This window comes from Pyxicephalus adspersus, chromosome 4 (assembly GCF_032062135.1).
Source record: "Pyxicephalus adspersus chromosome 4, UCB_Pads_2.0, whole genome shotgun sequence".
NCBI classification, from domain to species: domain Eukaryota; kingdom Metazoa; phylum Chordata; class Amphibia; order Anura; family Pyxicephalidae; genus Pyxicephalus; species Pyxicephalus adspersus.
Window position 1 is genome coordinate 47,483,172 of NC_092861.1, and position 21,612 is coordinate 47,504,783.

At 34.9% G+C, this 21,612-nt stretch overlaps 1 protein-coding gene across 1 annotated transcript in view; it reads right to left on the reverse strand.

Annotated features, from left to right (window-relative positions):
* Positions 1-409: 409 nt before the first annotated feature.
* LOC140328456 (transient receptor potential cation channel subfamily V member 5-like) overlaps positions 410-21,612 on the reverse strand; it is a 25,268-nt gene continuing 4,065 nt past the window's right edge. The window contains exons 2-14 of the mRNA XM_072408058.1: positions 20,954-21,045; positions 19,147-19,269; positions 17,221-17,361; positions 15,784-15,882; positions 15,231-15,403; positions 13,540-13,683; positions 10,515-10,715; positions 7,769-7,855; positions 5,462-5,538; positions 3,724-3,889; positions 2,189-2,255; positions 1,313-1,581; positions 410-560 (exon numbers count right to left, since the gene is read on the reverse strand). Coding sequence (XP_072264159.1) covers positions 447-560; positions 1,313-1,581; positions 2,189-2,255; positions 3,724-3,889; positions 5,462-5,538; positions 7,769-7,855; positions 10,515-10,715; positions 13,540-13,683; positions 15,231-15,403; positions 15,784-15,882; positions 17,221-17,361; positions 19,147-19,269; positions 20,954-21,045 — 1,753 coding nt within the window. The 3' untranslated portion in view covers positions 410-446. The remainder of the gene's footprint in view (positions 561-1,312; positions 1,582-2,188; positions 2,256-3,723; positions 3,890-5,461; positions 5,539-7,768; positions 7,856-10,514; positions 10,716-13,539; positions 13,684-15,230; positions 15,404-15,783; positions 15,883-17,220; positions 17,362-19,146; positions 19,270-20,953; positions 21,046-21,612) is intronic.

A 21,612-nucleotide genomic window follows, 5' to 3' on the forward strand; every position in this document is an offset into this window, starting at 1 on the left:
TAAATTTAAAAAAATCCTAACCTACTTTTTAAAATCTCATACATGTGGGTAAATAACATTTTAAAAGTTGTACATATGTAGCTTTCATTAAAAAAAAAAATAACTCTAGTACTAGTTTTGTTATTCCCGTTACGGGCTTCCCTGCTAAGTACTACACGTAGCCTTGTCAACATATATTGCACAGACTTGGTCCAATATTGTCACTATCAAGAAGACAACTCGGTGGAGATTGGCTGAATTCATAACTGGGAGGAAACGTGGAATCTGACAGTCACCCAAAACATTCCCTTGTGGGACTCAGTTAGTCCCATTGAAACACATGGAATCAGTGAGGGATTATCTGATTCTCTGTTTTATATATAGAGGTTATGTTAAATTTACAATGGAGTGTTTAAAAAATGTTTTTATAATGTATATCTAAATATAGATTTAGAGAAGGTGTTCTGTTACCTAAAATACCACTTTCCTGGCTCCAGGCCTATGATTTCTCCAGGTATCCCAGTTCTTGGCCATAGACTACTAGGGACAATCCTTTCTAACATGACTGTTGTAGCTGCAACCTACAAGAAGGAAGATAACACATAAAAACATACTGTAAATTTCCCTAATAAATGTCCTTTTTGCTTGGCATCTTGAAGGAAATACATTCTGTAAAAACCATGATTCTGTATTATGTTCAATAATATAGAAAAGTCTGTATTTTAATATTCATTTGTGTGATACTTAGGCTTGGTGTTAGGCTTTGGGTCTGCATCAAGTTGGACCTGAACATTCGTCATTCAATTTCATGCCTACAGAATTTTATTTTTTTAGCATTAAAGCAGTACTATACTGGTTATCATCAGCTGAGTGGATTCACTCTGAGGATAGACATTGTACATGTCATTGGCCTCTGGTTAGAGTCGTACACTGCACCTTTCATAGTCTGCCAGCTTTATGCAACAAGCCGCACACTACCTGTCATTGGCTAAGTTTTAACTGGCTGATGATGCTGAGGACAATCAAGTTCAATATATGCCTACAAAAAAAATCTACTTGTTCCTACAAAAATTTTGCTTGAGAGTGGTAAATCTATTTATTAAATTCACAGTATGTAGTGACATATTAATGTAATATGTGTCACTATAGTTGTAAATCCTGATTCTACCATAATTTAATTTAATATTTTTTACATTAGGGGAAAACCCTAATTTATCCAACAATAGCAGAGAGCCTTAGGTACATGCACCTGTCTTTTAATTTTGGATGCACAAATGTTGAAAAGATACATTAAGGGAAAGGTTTACATTATTAGTTTCGATAAAATGCTTACCTGTGCATGCCATAATCTAGTGCGCTCACTGACAACACGAAAGTGAGTGTCCGTCATCAGTGCAATTAAAAGGTTCAGAAGCAAAACAAAGGCAAAAAACATGTAAACCAGGTAGAGAGTGCTGATGATCTTTGGCATTGCTAAGTTTGGTGGGACCGGTAAACTGTCCAAACCCATCATTAATTGCAATAAAGTAAAGAGAGTGATGGGGAAATCTCTGAATTCTGGAAACAAAGTAACATTCAGGGCTTGAAAGTGGACATTCATAGCTGGAAAACAAAATATACATTGTCCTTTTTTATATTTTCCAACAAGAAGACCACTAATATTTGGACAAGTATTTATTATTACTTTATGTACTGCTGACATTTTGAAGTTTACAAAAAGCATTATTTACATTTTTCTCTTTTATGATGACAATTAGGCATTTTGTTTTTCTGTCTCCTGTAGAGAGACTTTCTATCCCTTTCCTTTGACCATTACAAGAAGTGTATAAATTCTCCCATATAGATACACAGCAAAAATTCTGACAAAACCTATAACTCTTCCATACTCTATAAAGTAACTCTACACTCGTTAACCTAGCAGTACCTGTTTATAGGTAGTGTCCCTGGTGGGATTCATGAAAATCGGATATCCAAAGTTGGACAAGTCTGGTCGATTTACATTTAATATACAAAACATAACATTTTAACACATCAGCCTGATGTGTATAATTAAAACCTGTCTGTAATAAATACCATTACCTTTAAACTCAACACATACATTACATTTAAATAGCTGCTATTACAACTACTATTACTTTGCTTGTCATCCTGAGATAGCTAATTGCCATCCAATTGAGAAACAAGTCTGGGCAAGAATACAATTTTGTACCTGCTGCAAATCCAATGAGAACGGTAAACAGGATCACGCAGAATCTCATGAGGTCATCCATTATCATCTACAAGATAAATGGGAATGTTCATGTCTGGTATGCCTTCACATAAAGGAGAACAGCCATTTAATATGATTTGTGGGTGAACTAGACTACTTTTGTTATAAAATGTGATTTCGATTCCTTAGTGTGAGACCTCATCTTTACTTACAAAGTTATTTTTTAAATATTTCTGAATAAAAAAATTATTTACTGCAGTTTACCAGTCCGTGGTGTTTATTCACACTAGTGTGTTGTGTGCATTTTCATGTGTACATAACATATGTTGGTGCGCTGGGTTGCCAAACGTGTCACTGTCTGTATTCGTCTGACATTTGCACCCCCTATTTAATTGTACAGAGCTGTATATTATGTTGGCGCTATATAAATCCTGTTTATTAATATTAATAATAATATGGTACCCCAAACACACCTTACATTATTGTGCAAGGTGCAGCAACACTCAGCAAATGCATGTGGTGCATTGAGCTAGCCAAAGCAACTAATAAAAACAGTTTTGGGACTAATGGGAATTGAATTTTGGAAGACTCAACACGCAACCATAGTGGAAACGAGCCCTTAGATGTTGTGGCTGCATCTGTACATAACTTTTCAGGTTAATATTTTTAGCACAGACAAAAATAAAAGAAAATGTCCATATTCCGTGAGCTTAAAAAAAAGTTTCTTCTCAAGTCACAATTTAATAGAGATGAACTAGGGGAGACATGTTTGAAGTCCAGTATGTGTGACAACCATTTTTTTTCACTGTGTCAAAGAATCTATGGGTTCTTCATCTCTGTTGAAGGCCATGAACAACCCTCAGTTCAGCACAGAACAGCATTTACTCTAGGCCTCTGTCATGACACTCTTCTATGTGATGTGTCACTGAGAGCCTGGACCCACAAAAAGTTGGTTGGCTGATACTAGATATCACTCAACCCAGAAAGAAGAGGAGTCAAATTGGAGAAGAGTAGTTCCTGGGCAGACCAACACTGGCTTAGAAAATGAGTGTTGCACCAGGAGTTGCTTTATTTTTTTAGTTATTTTTCTTTTTTTAAGTGCTAGACAAGGCTGTTTTTCCTAATACCTGGGTTTTTGCTTTAACCTTTATCCTTACATGATTTTAAAATTTTTGCTCTATAGCATGAAGTGTGAAATTGAAGTAAGGACAATATGAGAAGTGTGTTCTATGTCCTAAAAGTGTGTAAAAAATCTGAACTTTGTAATTCCTATTAAAAATTCATCCATCTGACTTCATTTGAAAATGTCAGACAGGAAGACAAGTTTGCAGAGCAATATTGTCGGGTGACTATATCATGTTGTCATCATGAACTACAGCTATCACTTCCCCAAAGCTGCGTCTTTTGTATGAATGTCCCCTAATGAAAGAACAGGTTTGGAAGTCCCAGTAGTTTGCAAAAAACATAAAATATATATATTTATAATGTATTTGACCATGATGACTTTCCTCTGTTGGCTAAAGAAAGTTTCTTACCTTTTGAATCATTATACACAAGGGTCCAAGTAATTTGAATCCACGGGCAAAATATATTACATTACACCATCCGCTTATTAGTGCCAATGACATCACGATTGTCTCCCCTTCATTGTGCAATAGTCTCATTGTTATTACAGCTATAATGAAACAGGCATAAAGGAACCTACAAAATAAATGAAGAAAAATTGCCATGCACCAGAAGCACAAGTAAAAAGAAGTACAGCAACAACAAATTCTGCAATACAGGTATATAATATTGTGAACAGGGACCCAAATCCAGACAGTGTATGGGGAACAGAATATACTAACCTTCCTGAACTAGAACATTTTCACCTAGCAGGTTAGTCTAATAATCAATGCTTATGATGAGTGAAATAGACAAGATGCCAACCTTTGTGCACAAAGTGCACTTTCCATTGGGTACAATAAAACCGTTAAAGACCCATTTAACCTGAAATGACTAAATCCATCAGAAACATATCAGAGAAAAATGCTTTCTCTGCAAAGTATAAAATTATTTTGTGCCCTCATCCATCTGCCTGACTGCTGAGATCTGGCCATTCTCTAGGCTTCTCTAAAGCTACAATTCTAAGAAAAAGTAGAACACCTGACAAGAAGGTGAAAAACTCAGTTAAAGTGAAGAAAATAGATAATCGCACAGTCTAAAAACATATACTGTATATTTAATAGTTTACCTAACAAAATATTTGTAATTGTTGAGTCATTTATGAATTGTCAGTGTTTCTGTGATCAGCACACTGCTCGATGAATAATGCTTACTTGGGTTGAACCCAAAGAAGATACAATTGCATTGTTGAATCAGGAAATAAGTGTCTCATTTGGTAGTACTGAGAGGCAAAACTGTTTAAAGTGAAACTTTGGGTGTTAAATCCTTTCTTTAAAGCCCATCTCCAGACAAAATCTACAATTATCCCAGCCCTTTCTTCAAACCCTCTCTAATAAACTGTACTGAGTCTAAATATTCTGAAGTCCAGGCCCCTTGCAAGTGCCACTTCTCTACAGGGGATCACTGATGATGTATTTCAACTGAGTATTATTTGCTTAGAGTTCCACTTTAGGAAATGACCATTGATTGTTCTTTGAGGAATAAGATATAATTTACCTGGATCAGGTCCAAGATTTAAAACATTTACTAACAAATAACTTTTAAGAAATCAATTCCAGGTTTACTGGATCACCCAGCTTCACTGATGAAAGTGCATCCTCTCCAGCCTTGGAGATCTATCTGCAGGCAGAACTTTTTCTTAAGCTCAATATGACCCTTCTCCCAACAACAAAGCATTGTTGATGCTAGGACAAGGGAGTGAAAAAGGTTCTCTTGGGCTCCTTCTCTAGATGCAGAGCATCCACTGAACTATACTTTTCCTAAAAGAGGCTCCTTGTGAATGGAGGCAGTGTGGTGGGCATTGAGTGGTAGAGTTATCAGCAGTGACAAATGGCACATCACTGTAAAACATGCAAATACATGCTGAGCTGGGTGACAACACTACAGTAAATTCACTACAGGCTTTTCAACCTGTGAGAGGAAGGGGAGGTTCACCCAGAGGATCACCAAGTATTTAGAAATTAGAAGTTAGAATTTTTTTTATTTATATATTATTTTAGATATGACGCCCGCATTATTGTATTTTAAACAGTAATAATTCTACTTCTAACTTGAGTTTACTTACTGCATCTGCCATTATTATTTATACATATGACAATGATGACTTACATGATAATATGAAATGGTCCTCCTCTCACTGTGTTTCCAAAGAAGCGCTTTGGTCCTTTCCTGATCAGCTGAACAACCTGAAATGTGACGCACAAAAATAAAAAATAATGCACATACATGACATAAAAAAAAACAACAAAAAACCCAAGAACTTCAATTATTAGTACTTCAAACATGCCATGGCTCATTTACTAGTTATTGCAGGAATTCATCCTAAAGGCCTGTGTTTTAATGTCAGGCTAATTGTAACATTACCTTATAATTACAAACGTATCCAGATTTACTATATTAGCCACAGCGCCCTTCACTGAACCAAAACTTAATTAGTATGTATAGGTCCACCAGCAGATTATAACAAGTACAAAAATGCTATTTCCATCTGTACCCTTAGTATTATTCCTTTACTGTCACAAAATATCTGCATTGTCATAGTGGCAAAATATTATCATTTATATTATATTATCATTATATTTAATTGTTATTGTTTACATACAGTGCAAATAACCTGATTCACTTTACATTGCTTACACCATTGCAGGATACATTGATGTCTAGGTGACTCTGTAATATGCATAGTGAAGAAATGATGTTGAAGTTGATGCAATTAGGGAATATATTACCTAGTTTAGTACATATTAGCTACAGATTATTGTTTCCATTACTTTATGGATATGGTAAGGATAGGATAAATTATAGATATAACTTATATACACAATGCAATACATAATATGCCCAGCTTCCATCATGACATATTACTCTAACAAATAACTTCTTGCATTTGTTCCATTTGTCCAGTTAAATAAACTATTAATTGTGTTTTGTTATGTATGTTCAATGTTTCTGTTGATCTCCTGAAGTTAACTAACAACACAATGGGCCTGCTTTTTTAAAGCTCTCCAAGACTGGAGAAGAAAAACGATTATAGGGGACCTGGGTAAATCAGTATACCTTGAATGGATCTAGTGTCCAGGACTGAAAACATTTGCCAACTAATAAATGGTTTTAGGACACCCATTCCACACTTGCTGGATCACCCAGGTTCTCCCAAATCTACCTTTTCCAGTCTTAGGGAGATTTAATAAATCAGGCCAAGTGCCTCTGCTTTAAAAGTGTCTTCTCTGATTCTGTCCTTCTCAGCTTCCTTTTGTAAAATCCCCTCTTTAAGTTGCAGGAATTATAAGAGACTTCTCAGAATCATATAGGACGTCTACACTGCTTCTCCATAATTGCAGTACAATACGCATTGCCACTTTAAGATAGAGGAAAGTTTAGGGAAAAGAAGCCACTACATTATGCATTATTATTTGTTTTCGGGTTTAGATACACTTTAAAATCAGTTTTAACTGGAGATTGTTGAGTGAGACATGAAGGACCTAGATTTGGAAGTAATATATGTTGCTGTGCCAGATGTTTGCAATGATTTTTTATTTATTTATTTTTAAGCTCTTGACCTATTTCCAAACTTGGAGGGTTGTCTAAGGTGAATATTTGTTTCTAGCCAGAGATTCAAAAAACACAATTATGGGCCCCTTTACACCTGTTCGGTTTGTTACAGTACAGTGATTATTACTGCAACACATACACATACATATGATAGTGGCCATTTTATGACAGACAGGCAACAAGCATTTTCAGAAGCAAAGGTTAGGACTGGCAGCCGACATATTTTAAGTGTACCGCAACTGCGACATGATGGACGCTGCCTTTGATGAACTCATTAAAAAAATGTTGATTGCATGGATATAAAGCTAATCTTTTGGTTTCAGTAGTCTTAGGCTACTTACACATGTCAGATGATTCTCGTCCAATAATTGCCACGGGGCTAGTATCGGATGAGAATCTTGCATGTGTATATTGCTCGTCCGACGTTGTTAATCCATCTATCCAGGCAGATCCACGAATGATGAACGACGAACGATCGTAATACAAGTGACAGGGAGAGAGTGCAGTGGGGTGCCACTCCATCATTCTCCCCCTTCCTCTCCATAGAGCAGAACAGCACTGAATGTACAATGCTTGTTCAGTCTTTTGTCATTGGAAAGGATCGTTAAAGATCACACCTTGATAAATCTAAAACCATTTGTATGCTAGAAAGTATTGCCATCCAAATGTCAAGAGAGTCGAACAAAATGAGCACAAATTGTGCACCATGAAGCTTTTTAAGAAATTATAGTAAGTCATCAAAGTGGTATCAAAGATTTTAAGCAATTTGTCAGTTTAGACTTTTAAACAGATTTCTAAAACACATTTTATCACAGTACCTCGTACTGTGTTATACAGTAACCATCAAAAACATATAGTACATACCTCAATTCCAAGAATTATGATGCCTCCCAGGATCACAATTATTTCTCCAGATAAGCGAACAAAATCACACTTAGTTTTGTAAGAATCCTAAACAATTTAAAACAATATCAGTATATCAGTAATGTCTTATTTATTAAATATACATTGTTTCTATCGTCTGTGGTTTCTGTAACCTATGTATGCATCAAGTATATCTATTCAGATCACAGTAGGAGGAAAGACTGCCACTGCCAGATGGATCTATTACAAGACAAAGAGTGCATGGGGGGTTCTTCCTTAGGACTGCAACGTATGCAAAATAAGATCACAGTCAAAGTTCCTCTCTGCCTTCCTGCTCTGTCTCAGCCCTTCTGTTGCTCCAAGGTTGGCCAGGCTCCCAAGTATGGCGGAGTATGTGACCTCCCCATGTGACCTCCCCATGTGACCAGGCCCAAACTATATTATATGGGATGGCAGTAACATTAAACTCTAGCATAAGCCCTGACATCATTCAACACTGAATATTGAGGCAGTGAGGAAGCATGAATCTGTAAGTTTATCTTTTAAGGGAAAGTGAGAAAACACCAATAGTTTTTATTTAAAGTGTATTTAAGGCAAAGGCATTGTCAGCAGGACAGAAACAGAGATGAAAAATCACCAAAACAGCTATGGGAAACTTTTTTTTTTATTTTACATTTCAATTTGGAGAAATAGAAACATCTCTTAACTTCCTATCTCTAATGGGCATTGACAATAATAAACCTAAACCATCAGCTATACTGAATGTTCCATATACTATTGGCTTCCACATTGGATTCCCAAAGCATGGGATTTTACTTTAGAATGACCACAAAAAATTTGTAACTTTAGGGTTATACTTACCCATGCAAAAAATAGGTACATTATCTAACTAGCAGACTGTTGTACAAGTTCTTTTTTCTAAGCCAAGATGGATTCATTTGTCCTTCAGTTGGCTCTTTACCAAAGCTTGTAACAAAGAACAACTGTATTGGTTTAAAACTGAAAGGCACATGTATCCTGTATTCTATTTTTAAGCCCTCTTGTTCTACCATGATAGCTCAAACAAATCTTCATTAAAAGCGATCAGTCCTGCATTCACAGAGTTACATCTAACTGAATTTCTAGATTTAAAATTACCCCATAGACCCCATAGGCATTATTGAAATACAGGGAGTCCTGAGTTACATACAAGGTAGGGCCTGTAGGTTTGTTCCTAAGCTGAATTTGTGTGTAAGTCGGAACAGGTACATTTTTTATTAAATGCAATTTGGACAGATGTTTGTCTCAACATAGGCAGCGTGGTGTCAGTTACCGTATAAAATCCTCAGTGTGAGTTAATTACAAACAAAGCAAAAAAAAAAACCTTATGGGGTCTAGATGTTAATTAACTTCTGGAGCAAGCTATGCTTTGATATGCAGAAAGAAACAACTGCAGAGTTTGTCTTGGTAAACGAAGAGTTACAACCAAAAGATTTCTTCTGCAAGTCATGCAAACCGGCCTCCTCCCCACATCAAGCCTTTGTCCTGCACACAAGCAAGCAGGGAAGCCCCCATTTGTATCTAGGAGTCATCAGTATGTCGGATGTCCTTAACTCGGGGACTACCTGTATGGCTTTATCTCATGACTATATGCATCTTTGTTCCTTCGTACGAATGTTTGATAGTAAAGGGCTTGCTTGGTGGTTATAAAGACTGGGATTCTTATCCAGTTTACTACAGGAAAACATCTAAGTCTTTGGGTTAACCTGGATTTCCAGCTTGCTATAATTTTTATTTTTATATTATTGATATGCGAATATCTACCACCACCCTTTATTTGTACTGGTGTACATTGTCACTAAAAAAGTGAAAAGAAATATAGAGAACACCCTCTTCAAACAACTCCCTGGAATAAAAACTTTGTTCTCTTTGTGAAAAGAGATTTCTTTTCATTTTCCTTTCCATCTTTAGAACAAGAAATTAAGGAAAAGCTCCCTAGTGGGGTACAGACTGCAAAACTATACTGTATTTAACCCTTTCCTCCTCTAAAGTAAACCTTTGCCTTCACATACACTTTTATGTGAGTTAATTGTGTGGTTATTAACAGTTACTAGTTCCAGCACACATTAAACCAATGATGCCATTTGAATGACTGAGGAAAAAATAATAAGTCTTTAATAAGTCCAGTTGAATGTAACTAACTACTACAAGCTAATCAGGTTTATCCATTCAAATTTAGAAGCTGAATACTACCATATAATATAAATACATATATATAAAACCATATATGAACACATAATATTAGTATATTATATGAACAGCCTATGTTTTGCTCAGTTTTTTTCTTTTGCTCCAGATTGCATAAATCATTCCTTTTGGTTTTTATTTAAAAGATTGTTCATTTTGGTTTACAATAGACATCCCGCATAATAAAGAAATGTGGTCTTTTATTTTATTTAGTAGTTTTATCATTTAGTATCTTTAAAACATTTTTTATTTATTTCAGGAAACATGTCCTGCATTTAGTTGATCTCTTTGATAAGAATGGTGTATCCATAGCCTGAACAAGCAATACATTGCTGAACAATTTATGGTTTAGGAGATACAGTTTTAATTTGAGCAGAAATGCCTGGCAGCTTTTTATTAGCACCGGGGTTATACAGTAAAAGACAGATGTATGTGTGCATTACTGTATTGTGCTGTCTCAAGACATTCTGCAATGAGGACGAATTGCTGTAATGAAATGAAAAGCACCTAGAACACTTACATAAAATGGTCTTGTGATGATCCTTCTTTTTCCTCCATCGGCAGTCTCTTCCATTAGAGGCCGATACAAGCAGCATAAAGTCAAGATTATAGTGTACAAAATGTACAGGGAAGTGCACAGCAGAAAGTATTTATATCCAAAGGTCGACCATTTGTATTGTAGCAGTTCCTTTAAGGGGGTTATTGCTAAGAGATTTAACGCCTAAAGTTGTGAGAACAAACACAAAGTAACAGGTTAGTACTTAAAGAGTGGTGAATATTGTGATGACTCTTTTAATGTGTTTGGTGTTCTTTTCATTTAGACAGAACAAGTTTAGTCGCACTGAAAACATGAACCTTTAAATCCTGAATTAACCTTGTTGCCTGAAAACTAATTGAACATATAACTCAAGGGATTACATTCTATTAGCAATTGTACTCATTATAGGTTTGCACTTAGACCAGCTAAACACAACACAATATTTAGGATAGGTGGTAATATACAACAAAATGTGAAAAGCCACCAATGCCATGCCTAACTCTGTACCATTTGGTTCTATTGGTAGTGCTTCATGGAAAAAGAAGGGATTAATGCCAGCATAACAATAAGCAGTTTCCAACATTCTGCTAATGGGCAGTTGTACCCATTGTTTCCTAAAGTAATCATTTGTTAGGTAACATTTCACTTTCTCCAATTCTGTTAGTGAAAATTTGCCAGTATACTTTAAGTCTACCTTCTACCATCTCATAATAAATATCTGCCTTTCTAAGGCCACCTTCTATCACCATGTAGGAAATGCCTGTCAGTCTAAGGCCACCTTTTACCACCTTTAGGAAAGATATCCCTTCTGATTTAACCCATCCTTCTGTAATCTTATATAAGGAAATCCTGCCATATACATTCTAGCACCTTAAAGGATAATCATCCTTTCAAAGGTCACTTTCTACCAGCTTTCTACCAACTTATAGGAAAAATCTGGTACAGCTAAATGATATAGTCTGTAATTTAAGATAAACAAGCCATTAAAAATGTACTCTACCATTCATTTCATTAAATTGAACTTAGGCTTTATTCCCCAAGTCTGTTTACTACTTGTTAGGAATATGTAAAAGAAGATTTTGTAGGTTGGGCCTAGGTTTCCTTTAAACAGTAACAAAAGTAGATTTGGGATACTCTTTGAACACAGTGTCAGTCCGAGAGATATAATTAGCACTTTCTTTTGCGAGGATGAATTATATTATCAAGAGGATATAAAACAAAAAAGTCCTATAGTCTTTTCCATTGTTCTCCGAACAGATTTAATAGCACAGATTTTCCAGCATCAACAATGCTTTTCTAAATGTGCTTCTGACAATTAGAATATATAAAAGCACATAATTGAAATGCAACATAACTCTTTAGTGAGCACAGTGACTTCTGTGTATTGGTGCCAAGTACCAGAAACAGCTGACACAGCCAGTCTGCCTGCTTATATAGCAATTTTTAGGAAGTACAAGAAACAAAATGGCACCATGAACGGCACAGCAAGGAAGCCATTTATCTCCCACTTTCCACGCTGCAGCTAATGTTCAGTTGTTGGATAGAAGCCACAACCCCCTATTTCCTCCAGTCCACAAAAATGTATTATTGCCCTACTCCTCCTAACAGCTTTTATATGGATGGGGCATAGGGGATGCTGGAAAAAAAAGGAAAGCTGTTACATATGTTTTTAGGTGAAGGTTTTGGTGAAGAGCTCTTAGGGTTGAGAAAGATGTACCAGCTTAACCTACTATAACACTAATATTTCCTGTAACGTCATACTTCTTGTTAATTCTAGCTAGTGGTGGTCAGAGTTCCTATCAGGGATGGTTTGAATCAAATCAGAACTCAGAATATGAGCAATTGGAGCTATGATCCTACATTACTATATCTGTCCTTGAAAGTCATTGACAGGTCCAGTAGGCTGCCAGACTATAACAGCTGTCATTTTGTCAGATTGTCTTTGGCCTAATATTACTGTCATTGAAAGAGATAAAACCTAAAAAAATACCAAATTTCGACTTGGAACTGGTATTTTCCTTGATCAATCTGACCCCATTTAATCCAAGCTTCAATTTTACTGTTCTGAGCATTTCTAATGCAAGCTATGTAAGTATAGCTTCATGTATGCTTACTCACTCTACCTGGGATCAGTGAGACAGAATGTACTGCTGCAATAAAACTTTCCTGGAACACTCTGGATAATGAAGGAATTATATAGATTATGGAAAAGCCCCTGTCTTGCTTAAGGCATCTGCATACCTCCCAACGTTTGAACATAGGAAACTTAGTATGTAGAAAACATGACATACCCCTGCCACTCCCTTCATTTTTCAGACTATTAAAAATTAATTTTCAAAAAATTACTGGTTAAACCAGGTGTGCTTTTATACAATTTGGTGCCCTAATGTTAACTTTTTAAAATAACAAAACTAGCATATTGTATATTATTGAATAATTTAGAGACTGCATATAACAATATAACTTTTTTTTAATAGTTAAACAGTTCAATGTGCATATACCCAACCAAAAAGGGAGGCAACAGAAAAGGAATTAGGTACAGGGGCATTTAGATCTGAAAGATAGACAGTGCTTCCAAATCAGGGACAGTTGGGAGATATTCATCTGTTCATCTTCTGCTAACTGCTGCAGATACGTTTGCTAATATTTAGGTGTAATGGTGTAAGTAGTACATTTAACCTAAAAGATTTTTTGGATGGATAAAGATAATTTAACGCTTAATAAACTTATACATTTACTTATACTTACACTGACCTATCCTAGCTAAAAAGACTTGACTACTTTGGTCTATGGGATTGCACTATGCAGGAATAGACCAACTATACCAAGGCTGTTAACTGGAATATGTACTGTACATTATAATTAGAATGCAGTTACTTTCCCAGTAGCACTCCAGATGGCGTTAATTATCTTTTACAATTTCAGAGCTTATTTGCTTTTCTTTTTTTTGCAATTATACAAAGAAAATGCAGTTTGTGGTTTTGTTGAAATACAAGGTACTTACAGCATTGTTGTTACAGGTACATATAATATCAATGACTGACAACTTGTCATTCCATGAGTCGATTCCGGTTAAATCATACAATGTGGACTTTAGGGGTCCAAAAGACCAGCATACAAGTTTTTTCTTCTCCATGAAATAATTAAACATCTGTGAAGAACATCATTATTCATTACTACTGTACTGCAATTTTAAAAAATGTCCAATCTATTTGTTGGAAAATGACCTTGTATAATAAAAGATTTAAAATTACATAGAACAAGAACAAAAAGTCTTTAGATTTCTATTAAGATTAACTGAGGGGGAGTTGCTTCTACCTGGGAAAGCAATTAGTGAAAGTGAATGATTTAATTAATGTTTTTTGTACAGAGAAAAATGAAAACGATCCTGCATATTACATTTGTAAATTAAGTATTATATTCCTATTGCCTCTTCAATTATTCTTCTGTTAAAAAAGTTAAATTCTGCTAAAACAAGTTTAGAGTTATAATTGAAGTGCTCAAATTCAAGTAAATTCTGCAAAGACAGGATGACTACTGGACTGTGTAGGGTTTTCCTAGAGGAAGATAACCACAGTGGCCCTGATTCATGAAAGCTCTCCAAGGCTGGACAGAATACACTTTCAAAAGTAAACTGGATGATCCAGAAAACATTAAATGGATTTTTAAAAATATTTTGCTATTTGCTAGCAATTGTTTTGAATCCTGGAGCAGATCCATTCCAGGTTTGCTGGTACATCCAGCTTCACTGATGAAAGTGTATTCTCTCCAGCCTTGGAGAGCTTTCATAACGCAGGGTCAGTGTATTCATATTTGTTGGAAAAAGTTCTGCAATTATGTATTACATTGGTCTATGTGTTTTTTTTCCCATTCAGTTCACCTGAATTGTTGAAATGCAACACGTCTTACAATGCAAATCTATCAATGCATGCCTTTTAGGCAATGCTGCTGAGAACAATCAGAAACAAAATGCTAACTTTGAAAAATGTTATTTATATACAGAATTTCCTAAACTAAAAAAGGCTTTGTAATGACTTTTATATATTTACTTTTAACACTATTCAATGTTTTAGTCTTATTTGGTAAGATAACTTTATTTTCTTAATTCTGAGCTGCACAATGTCTGTGACGGTCCAACATATGTTATTAGTAACAGTGGTCTCTATGAGAGTGTCATACTTGAAATAATGGAACTATGCTAGACAGCATTCTTTATAGGAACATATGTCACCTAATGAGTGGGACATATCTGCTTAGTAGGTTAAACCATAAATATCAATGTACATTATTGTACCCAAATATGTCCCATTCCTGTTATATGTCTATGCGCTATGAAAGTGAACTTTGTTATTAGGATCCACAAGTGTTTTTCACCTGGTATTTTCTGCAACGTCCCTACATTTGAAACAACTCATTACACATACAGTATGTTTAAAATCAATTTAAAAGACTATAGCTAAACTTTTAAGCATCCCTCGTGTGTGTTTTAGCAGTTGGCAGACTGTCAGCCATCCGGGAAATACCTGATTAGCATACATGTCAATTTAGCCTAAGGATGTGTCCTTGGCCTATATAGTTTGCACTAAAAGATGTTCCTATTTTCTATTAGACAAAGTTGAGATGCTTGTCATAGTCACTTGGACATTGAACAATATAGATCTATACCCCTCTTTTAAACATATGTAGGTACAATCTTACCAAAACATCTCCTTCTTGTGCTGCCAGTTTTAAGGGAGTTAATCCATTTTTGTTTGTAATACTTTCTAAACGACAAACTTGTTCTTTTGAAATAAGAGACTCCAGGAAATCATAAGTCTTGCAGGCCATAGATTTATTTGGATGCAGAACCAAAATATGGAATACAGTATTGCCTTAAAAGAAATAAGATTTTAATTAAATTAATCTATAGGCTGCTCTCGATGGGAACAAAATTATGTTCAAAGGCAACACAAAGTTAAAACAAGAAGAACAAGATGAATGGAAACATGTTACTCACAGTCAAAAGAGCAGCAAACTCTTTTAAATGGTTTAAATCTCATTCTTGGTTCTAGCACTAAAAAAGGTGGGACAAAATAACAGTCCTGGAGAGCTTTAATAAATTAACCCCCCTGTGTTAAATGTCTGTTTTTGTCACGCTTCTCTTTTTGGAGAACATATGGATAATGAGTTATCAAATGATGTATTATAATGTTTTTTTTAAACTTTACCTTTACTAAATAAAGCAATGACAAAATTGTTTGTGAATGTTCACCTTGGCTGTCTTGGGCATCTAAAGGTGCTCCTTTTTCAACTAACAAACGGAGGATTTCTGGATTACCCACACAAGCAGCAAATGAAATCACATATTCCCCTACAACAAGAACACATGTAATGTACAGGATTAATATTCATATAGGCTTAGCTGTATTTGCTTCATCAAAATTTGAACAGTTTTTTAAACAAATGTGTCATGAAGGAAATACAGAGCTGCAATTGATGTCCTCCATCTGAAGTTTGCAGTTTTATCCTGAACTACTGACATCGGTACTTTGACCATGCTGCTTGTCCAGTAACAGAACATCAAATGAGTGTTGCCACCCTAGAATATACAGTCTATTACTGGCAAGATCAACAGCTGATACAAACTTGAAAAATTAAAACCAATACAGCTGTAGCATATATGGCATGGTAAACTTCAATTTATTATGAATTTGGTCCCCCAAGTGTTTAGATTAATCTTAATAACTTGGCATTTCAGTTACTGATCATTCAATTGATACTAAACTGGAAAGCACTGGGTCAATTTATTCATGTAAGTAGTATGCTGTTTGATCACAACCATATATTTATGTGTAGAATATCTAGGTGCTACCTTACTGTTTCAGATTAGCAATAGTGGCTGGAGTCCATCCTCTGAATATTACTATGCAGTCTTTCCCAATGCAATAATATTACTGCTTGGAACATAGAACTACTTCATTCATTGAAAAGGTAAACATTTCAGGCTATAATAACCTGAATATGTTTGAACAAGTTTTATTAATAATTATTTTAATTTACTTAGGAAGCGGACATGATTTTATTGAGTGTGGAAAGCAACATTTTTCCTAAGCCTATCCTTAGTATGGCCAGGTAGAAAGTATGTATTGCTTGTATACAACATGGTGTCTGTAATGTAGTAGAGAGAGCTGAAATCAATTATATCTATTATAACCAAGCATAAGTATGCCGATCTCTAAAGAACAGTGGACCAAAACAATTTGTGCTTAAACATTGTTAACACTTTACTTGGGGTCACTTATAAATAAATAAATATATCTAAATAAATTAAAATGTTTTCTAATTATTTAACAAATTGCAGTGTGCTTGATGTTACCCTAATAAACGTGAGCGTACATATAGCCCCTCATGTATGAAAGTACTAAGGTTACTTTTTCTTAGCCACTAATCAGTAGCAGGAATCCACTGTACAATGTAATCTGATTGGTGGCCATAAAGGAAAACATGAAGTACTTTAGAAGAACATAATCATACAAAAGGCTTTTAGTAGCTGGAAACCACAATACATTTATCATAAATGAGCTATTGGGCATTAGGGGGCCTATCAGGTAGCAAATAAAGAGTCTAATTGTTGCCCACTAGCACCAATCTGAAGTGCTTATACTACAGTGTCAACTAAATCTTTCATTACTTTTTTTATTTGCTATACCATAATAATAATGTCCTTTTTTACTTGGTGCAAAAAATGTCCCCATAGCACGTGTATTGTACATATCAGCCCTCCTGTCAATCAGCTCTTTAACCATCTCTGTATTCTGATTCACGATTGCAATGTGTAGAGCCGTCTCCCCTGGGTACAAGAAACGATAACAGTCATGAGCACACCATTAAAAACCATAACATTACCATGAAAATTTTCATGTGCCAGGTACATTATATCTTAATCAGACTAGTAAAATAATTGTCTATCTCCAAACCTAGATTTATTAATCTCCATTATTTCATTTATTACCATATTAATCTTTGAAACACTTATATTCTGTATAACCACATAATGTGATGTTAATTGAGGGTAATGTTGCATTAAAAGCAATGAATTGGGCTATTCAGAATTGATGGAAATAATTTTTTATTAAGATATAATCATTATCTGTATTTCTAAGGTGGTGGCAACAACTAATGGCTGGATCACGTTTAAACCTGAACCCATGTGAATCGTAAAAATGTTAATAATCACTTGTAAATTAGTGAGTTATTTCATGTAAGCTACTCAATGAGTTAAAACAACAGTCACGTAAGGGAAAGGTATTGAAGCAAATAGTTTATAATATTATCATATAATTTGCAATTTCTTAAAAAAAAATTGTCCAGTCTAATTAGCGTATTGTTAACAGTGAGTTGCAAATAATTGTATTGCCTTCTTACAGTCTACAGGTGGCGTTGATGCAATATTCTCAAGTAAACAACACAAGTTTCAACAGCACAAAAATGAGACTTACCCCATGCTGAATAATAAATACTAGTGAGTATACATACATTTAGATTGTCTACAGCTATTTAGACAATTAGACAATACGGTTATTTTTTACCAAGGCACAAAGGCAATGGGAATAATTTATTAAATCAGTTCAAAATGACCTCTTATCCCTTTGCAAGAGAACCTTCACTTAGCACAGAATACCCCATATCAGATGCAAGGAGATAATAAATAACATTATGCTAGGGAATACTAATTATAAATATATATATATATATATATATATAAATTTTTTACAATAAAACATAACTTGAATAGCTAAAGTCAGTTGACCTTCTGATTTTTTATAATCTAAGTGAATTTTCCTTTAAAGAATAAAAATGCATAACTTTGTCTACTTAACAGTAAATGTACCCTAAAACATCTATTTATATCATTATAAGATGGATTAATAAACCAACCATTGCTCTTTTAATAATGTGATTTACTATAAGAATGTGAGCAATTGTAGATTTATTTCTAGACAGTAATGTGTGATTTGTATTGTTTTTACTTTTATGTAGCCTTTTGAGGAGTAAAAAATAAAAGCAAATAGGAGTTGTTGATAACCAATAAATATGGACACTTACAGGATTTGCAGGTGATATCTGTAGCTACCTGCACTATAAATCACACAATCAATTAGAAAATGTTGTCTGGTCAGTTTTTGCTGCCAGCTCACAAACTATTTATTATTACAATATTCATTGAGTCACACTCAATTGGAAGAATTTAGATAACCTGTAACCGCTGGGGTCTGCTGCATACATTTATTATTTTTAGGTTCTGTTCCAAAGATATTGGGGTTCAAAATGGGTGAGTTGGGCCTTATTATCTGACAATGTGACATTTTAATCAGTTGCGTTCAGCTATGCCCATGATGACTGGCAGTGCATCTGATGCCAATGGCTACCTGAAAGTGAATGTCCTGCTTGTAGGCGAGTCTGAGAATGAGATGTGCTTGGTAATCTCTTTTATTACATTACACCCTTAAAAATAAAAATGTGATAGGTAGCTTTCCTGTAACAGAGTTTTCTGAAAATGTGGGATTCTGCCAGTATGATTAATTTGTGTTTTCTTCTCTGTACAATAGAATAATGGTATCCTGTATTTCCATACCTTTATAAATGTCACATTCAATGGGTGTGTTAATTAGAAAGGGGAACGCATCCAGTAGCATACATAGTGCTTCCATATTGTTATACAGTGCTGCAATATGTAACACATTTTCCCCCATAGCACCTATAATAAAAACACACAAAAAAATAAGTCCAATATACACAAGTATACAAAGATAAACTAAAAGAATAATGTTAGATATAGCATTTGTAATCACCTAGTCATTTTTTGTATATATATATCAGACAAGGTATTGTGAACAGATCAATCAAAGCTCTCATTGTGGGAAACAATAAGCTATAGACTGAAAATATTCATCTCAGTATTAAAACATCATGAAAAAGGAAAGACTAAGGCAGGGGTTTCTTTCTTGGCAAAAGACAAGCGCGACTTGTATATTGAAAGACTTGTATATTGTCTGTCTATAAACTGGGCTATAGGACAAGAACTGGAGAACTCTGTATAGCACAGGTGAATGCATCCACTCCTTCAGGGGAGAATGATCCTCTACCATAAATAAAAATCTAATTACACTTTCTCTGTCTAAAAATGTGAATGCAATGTATTACAGATTAATATGTTACCAATTTATTACAAGTTGTTTGCCAAGAAAGAACCCCCTGCTTTACTCTTTCCTTTTTCATGTTGTTTTGACAAAATTAGGGGTTGGCACTAAACATATATACACAGTATTATATCGGAGAGTAAAGGAGTCCATTTTTTTTATTTATGGCATCGCAGAATTGGATTTTTATAAAACCTATCTCAGATGTCTTCTGGTGTATACTGAGCGGTGCTTCCTTTGTGTTATATTCAGGATCATTTGGGGGAATAGGGACACGGTTAGAGTACATTGATTGCTTCTGCCCTGAAAAACTAACACAGTAGGTATCTGCAACTCGCCTCCCCTCCTATAGACCCAGGCACAATTGCCTAAGGCAGTCATTCATGTTCAGACATGTTCCCCTGACAAAGATGCTGGAGGGCAGTTAGGTTTGGAGTGGCATCTATGATCAGCTTTACAAAGACCCCTCTACAAAAACACATGTAAGCATAAAAATGATGTTCAATATACAGGTGTTTCTAGTCATAGGAGGCTAAAGGTGCTTCAGCTGTAGTTTGGTCAGTAAATTCATAACCCTTCCTATGATACTTTCATACGAGTTTGACAAATGCCACATTACAGAAATGTAAGGCCCCATTCATGGTTGTGTGCTGCTTTGCCACAACACAATACCCCTCAAAAGAGAACTCTGGCACTAACACAAAGAATAACTAGTAAATGAGAAAAACACATTTCCTGAAACCGACTGTAGGGCCATTCAGACTGTAGAGGCCATTCAGACCTCACAAGAACAGAGCATTTCAGGAATAGAATTGAACATTACATGGATTATTGCATGTTGCATTGGCATTTTATGTCAATGGCACCCCAAAGCACCACTGATGCAGATGTGTTAAATGCATACATGAATAGGCATTCTGACTTTTCCAAAGATCCTGAACCCGTAAGAGTTTGTTAAAGACATCTAAGAGATTAGTGCCACCAAGAGACTGAGAGAAGGTGAGTTTACTTCCACTTTAAGTAATCAGACATCTGTACTTTGCTGATGTACAATATCTTCATGACATTTGCACAGTGCTACTTGATAAACTTTAGTTTGTAACTGTTTAGAGATGTCAGCCAGGTGAAGAATAAATCAAGAATGCATTTTAATAACTAAGTTGGGTCATTCTGCATGGTTGAACAACTGACTAGCTTGTTTAATAGCACAAAACAAACAAACAACCAATTTTTCTAGCATACCTTTTAAAGATGGATTCATATTCCCTCCAATTAGTCTTTTCAGAAGTTTTACGTTATTTTCCTTCGCTGCTTTGAAAAAAAGATTTTCTTTTCTGCCAATCAAAAAATTACATTATTTGCAATTTAAAAAGCACAAATACTACACTGTCTTTTTACAGTAAAGCAAGCAATTTTACAACATAAATAAGACATTTTGAAAAGGAAGGTTGTTTTTTTTTTAGCAATAGCAAGTGTCAAGAAGCACTAATCAGTCCACACATTGGGCCTGATTTAATAAAGCTCTCCAAGGCTGGGAGCCAGGGGTTGAAAACATTTGCTAACCTGCTGGGCGGTTCATTTCTGTCCAGCATTATATATCTAAAAGAGGTACATTGTTTTTCATGAAAGTTTGTTTTACAGTATAATATATTAGTATGAGATAAAGTTTGAAACACAAAATAATATTTTTTTGAATATTAACCCCCCTAGCGTTCTAATTCTGTAATTTTTTGATGCAAAAAGTGATCCTACTTTTTTTGCATAGAAATTTTTGTTTATATTGTGGGCCTGTAATTCTTAGGATTAACTCCCGGGTATAATAATTATATTTATTTATTATATTATAATCATAAATTATAATATAATACACAATTATAATACATAAATTAAAAAAATTATGA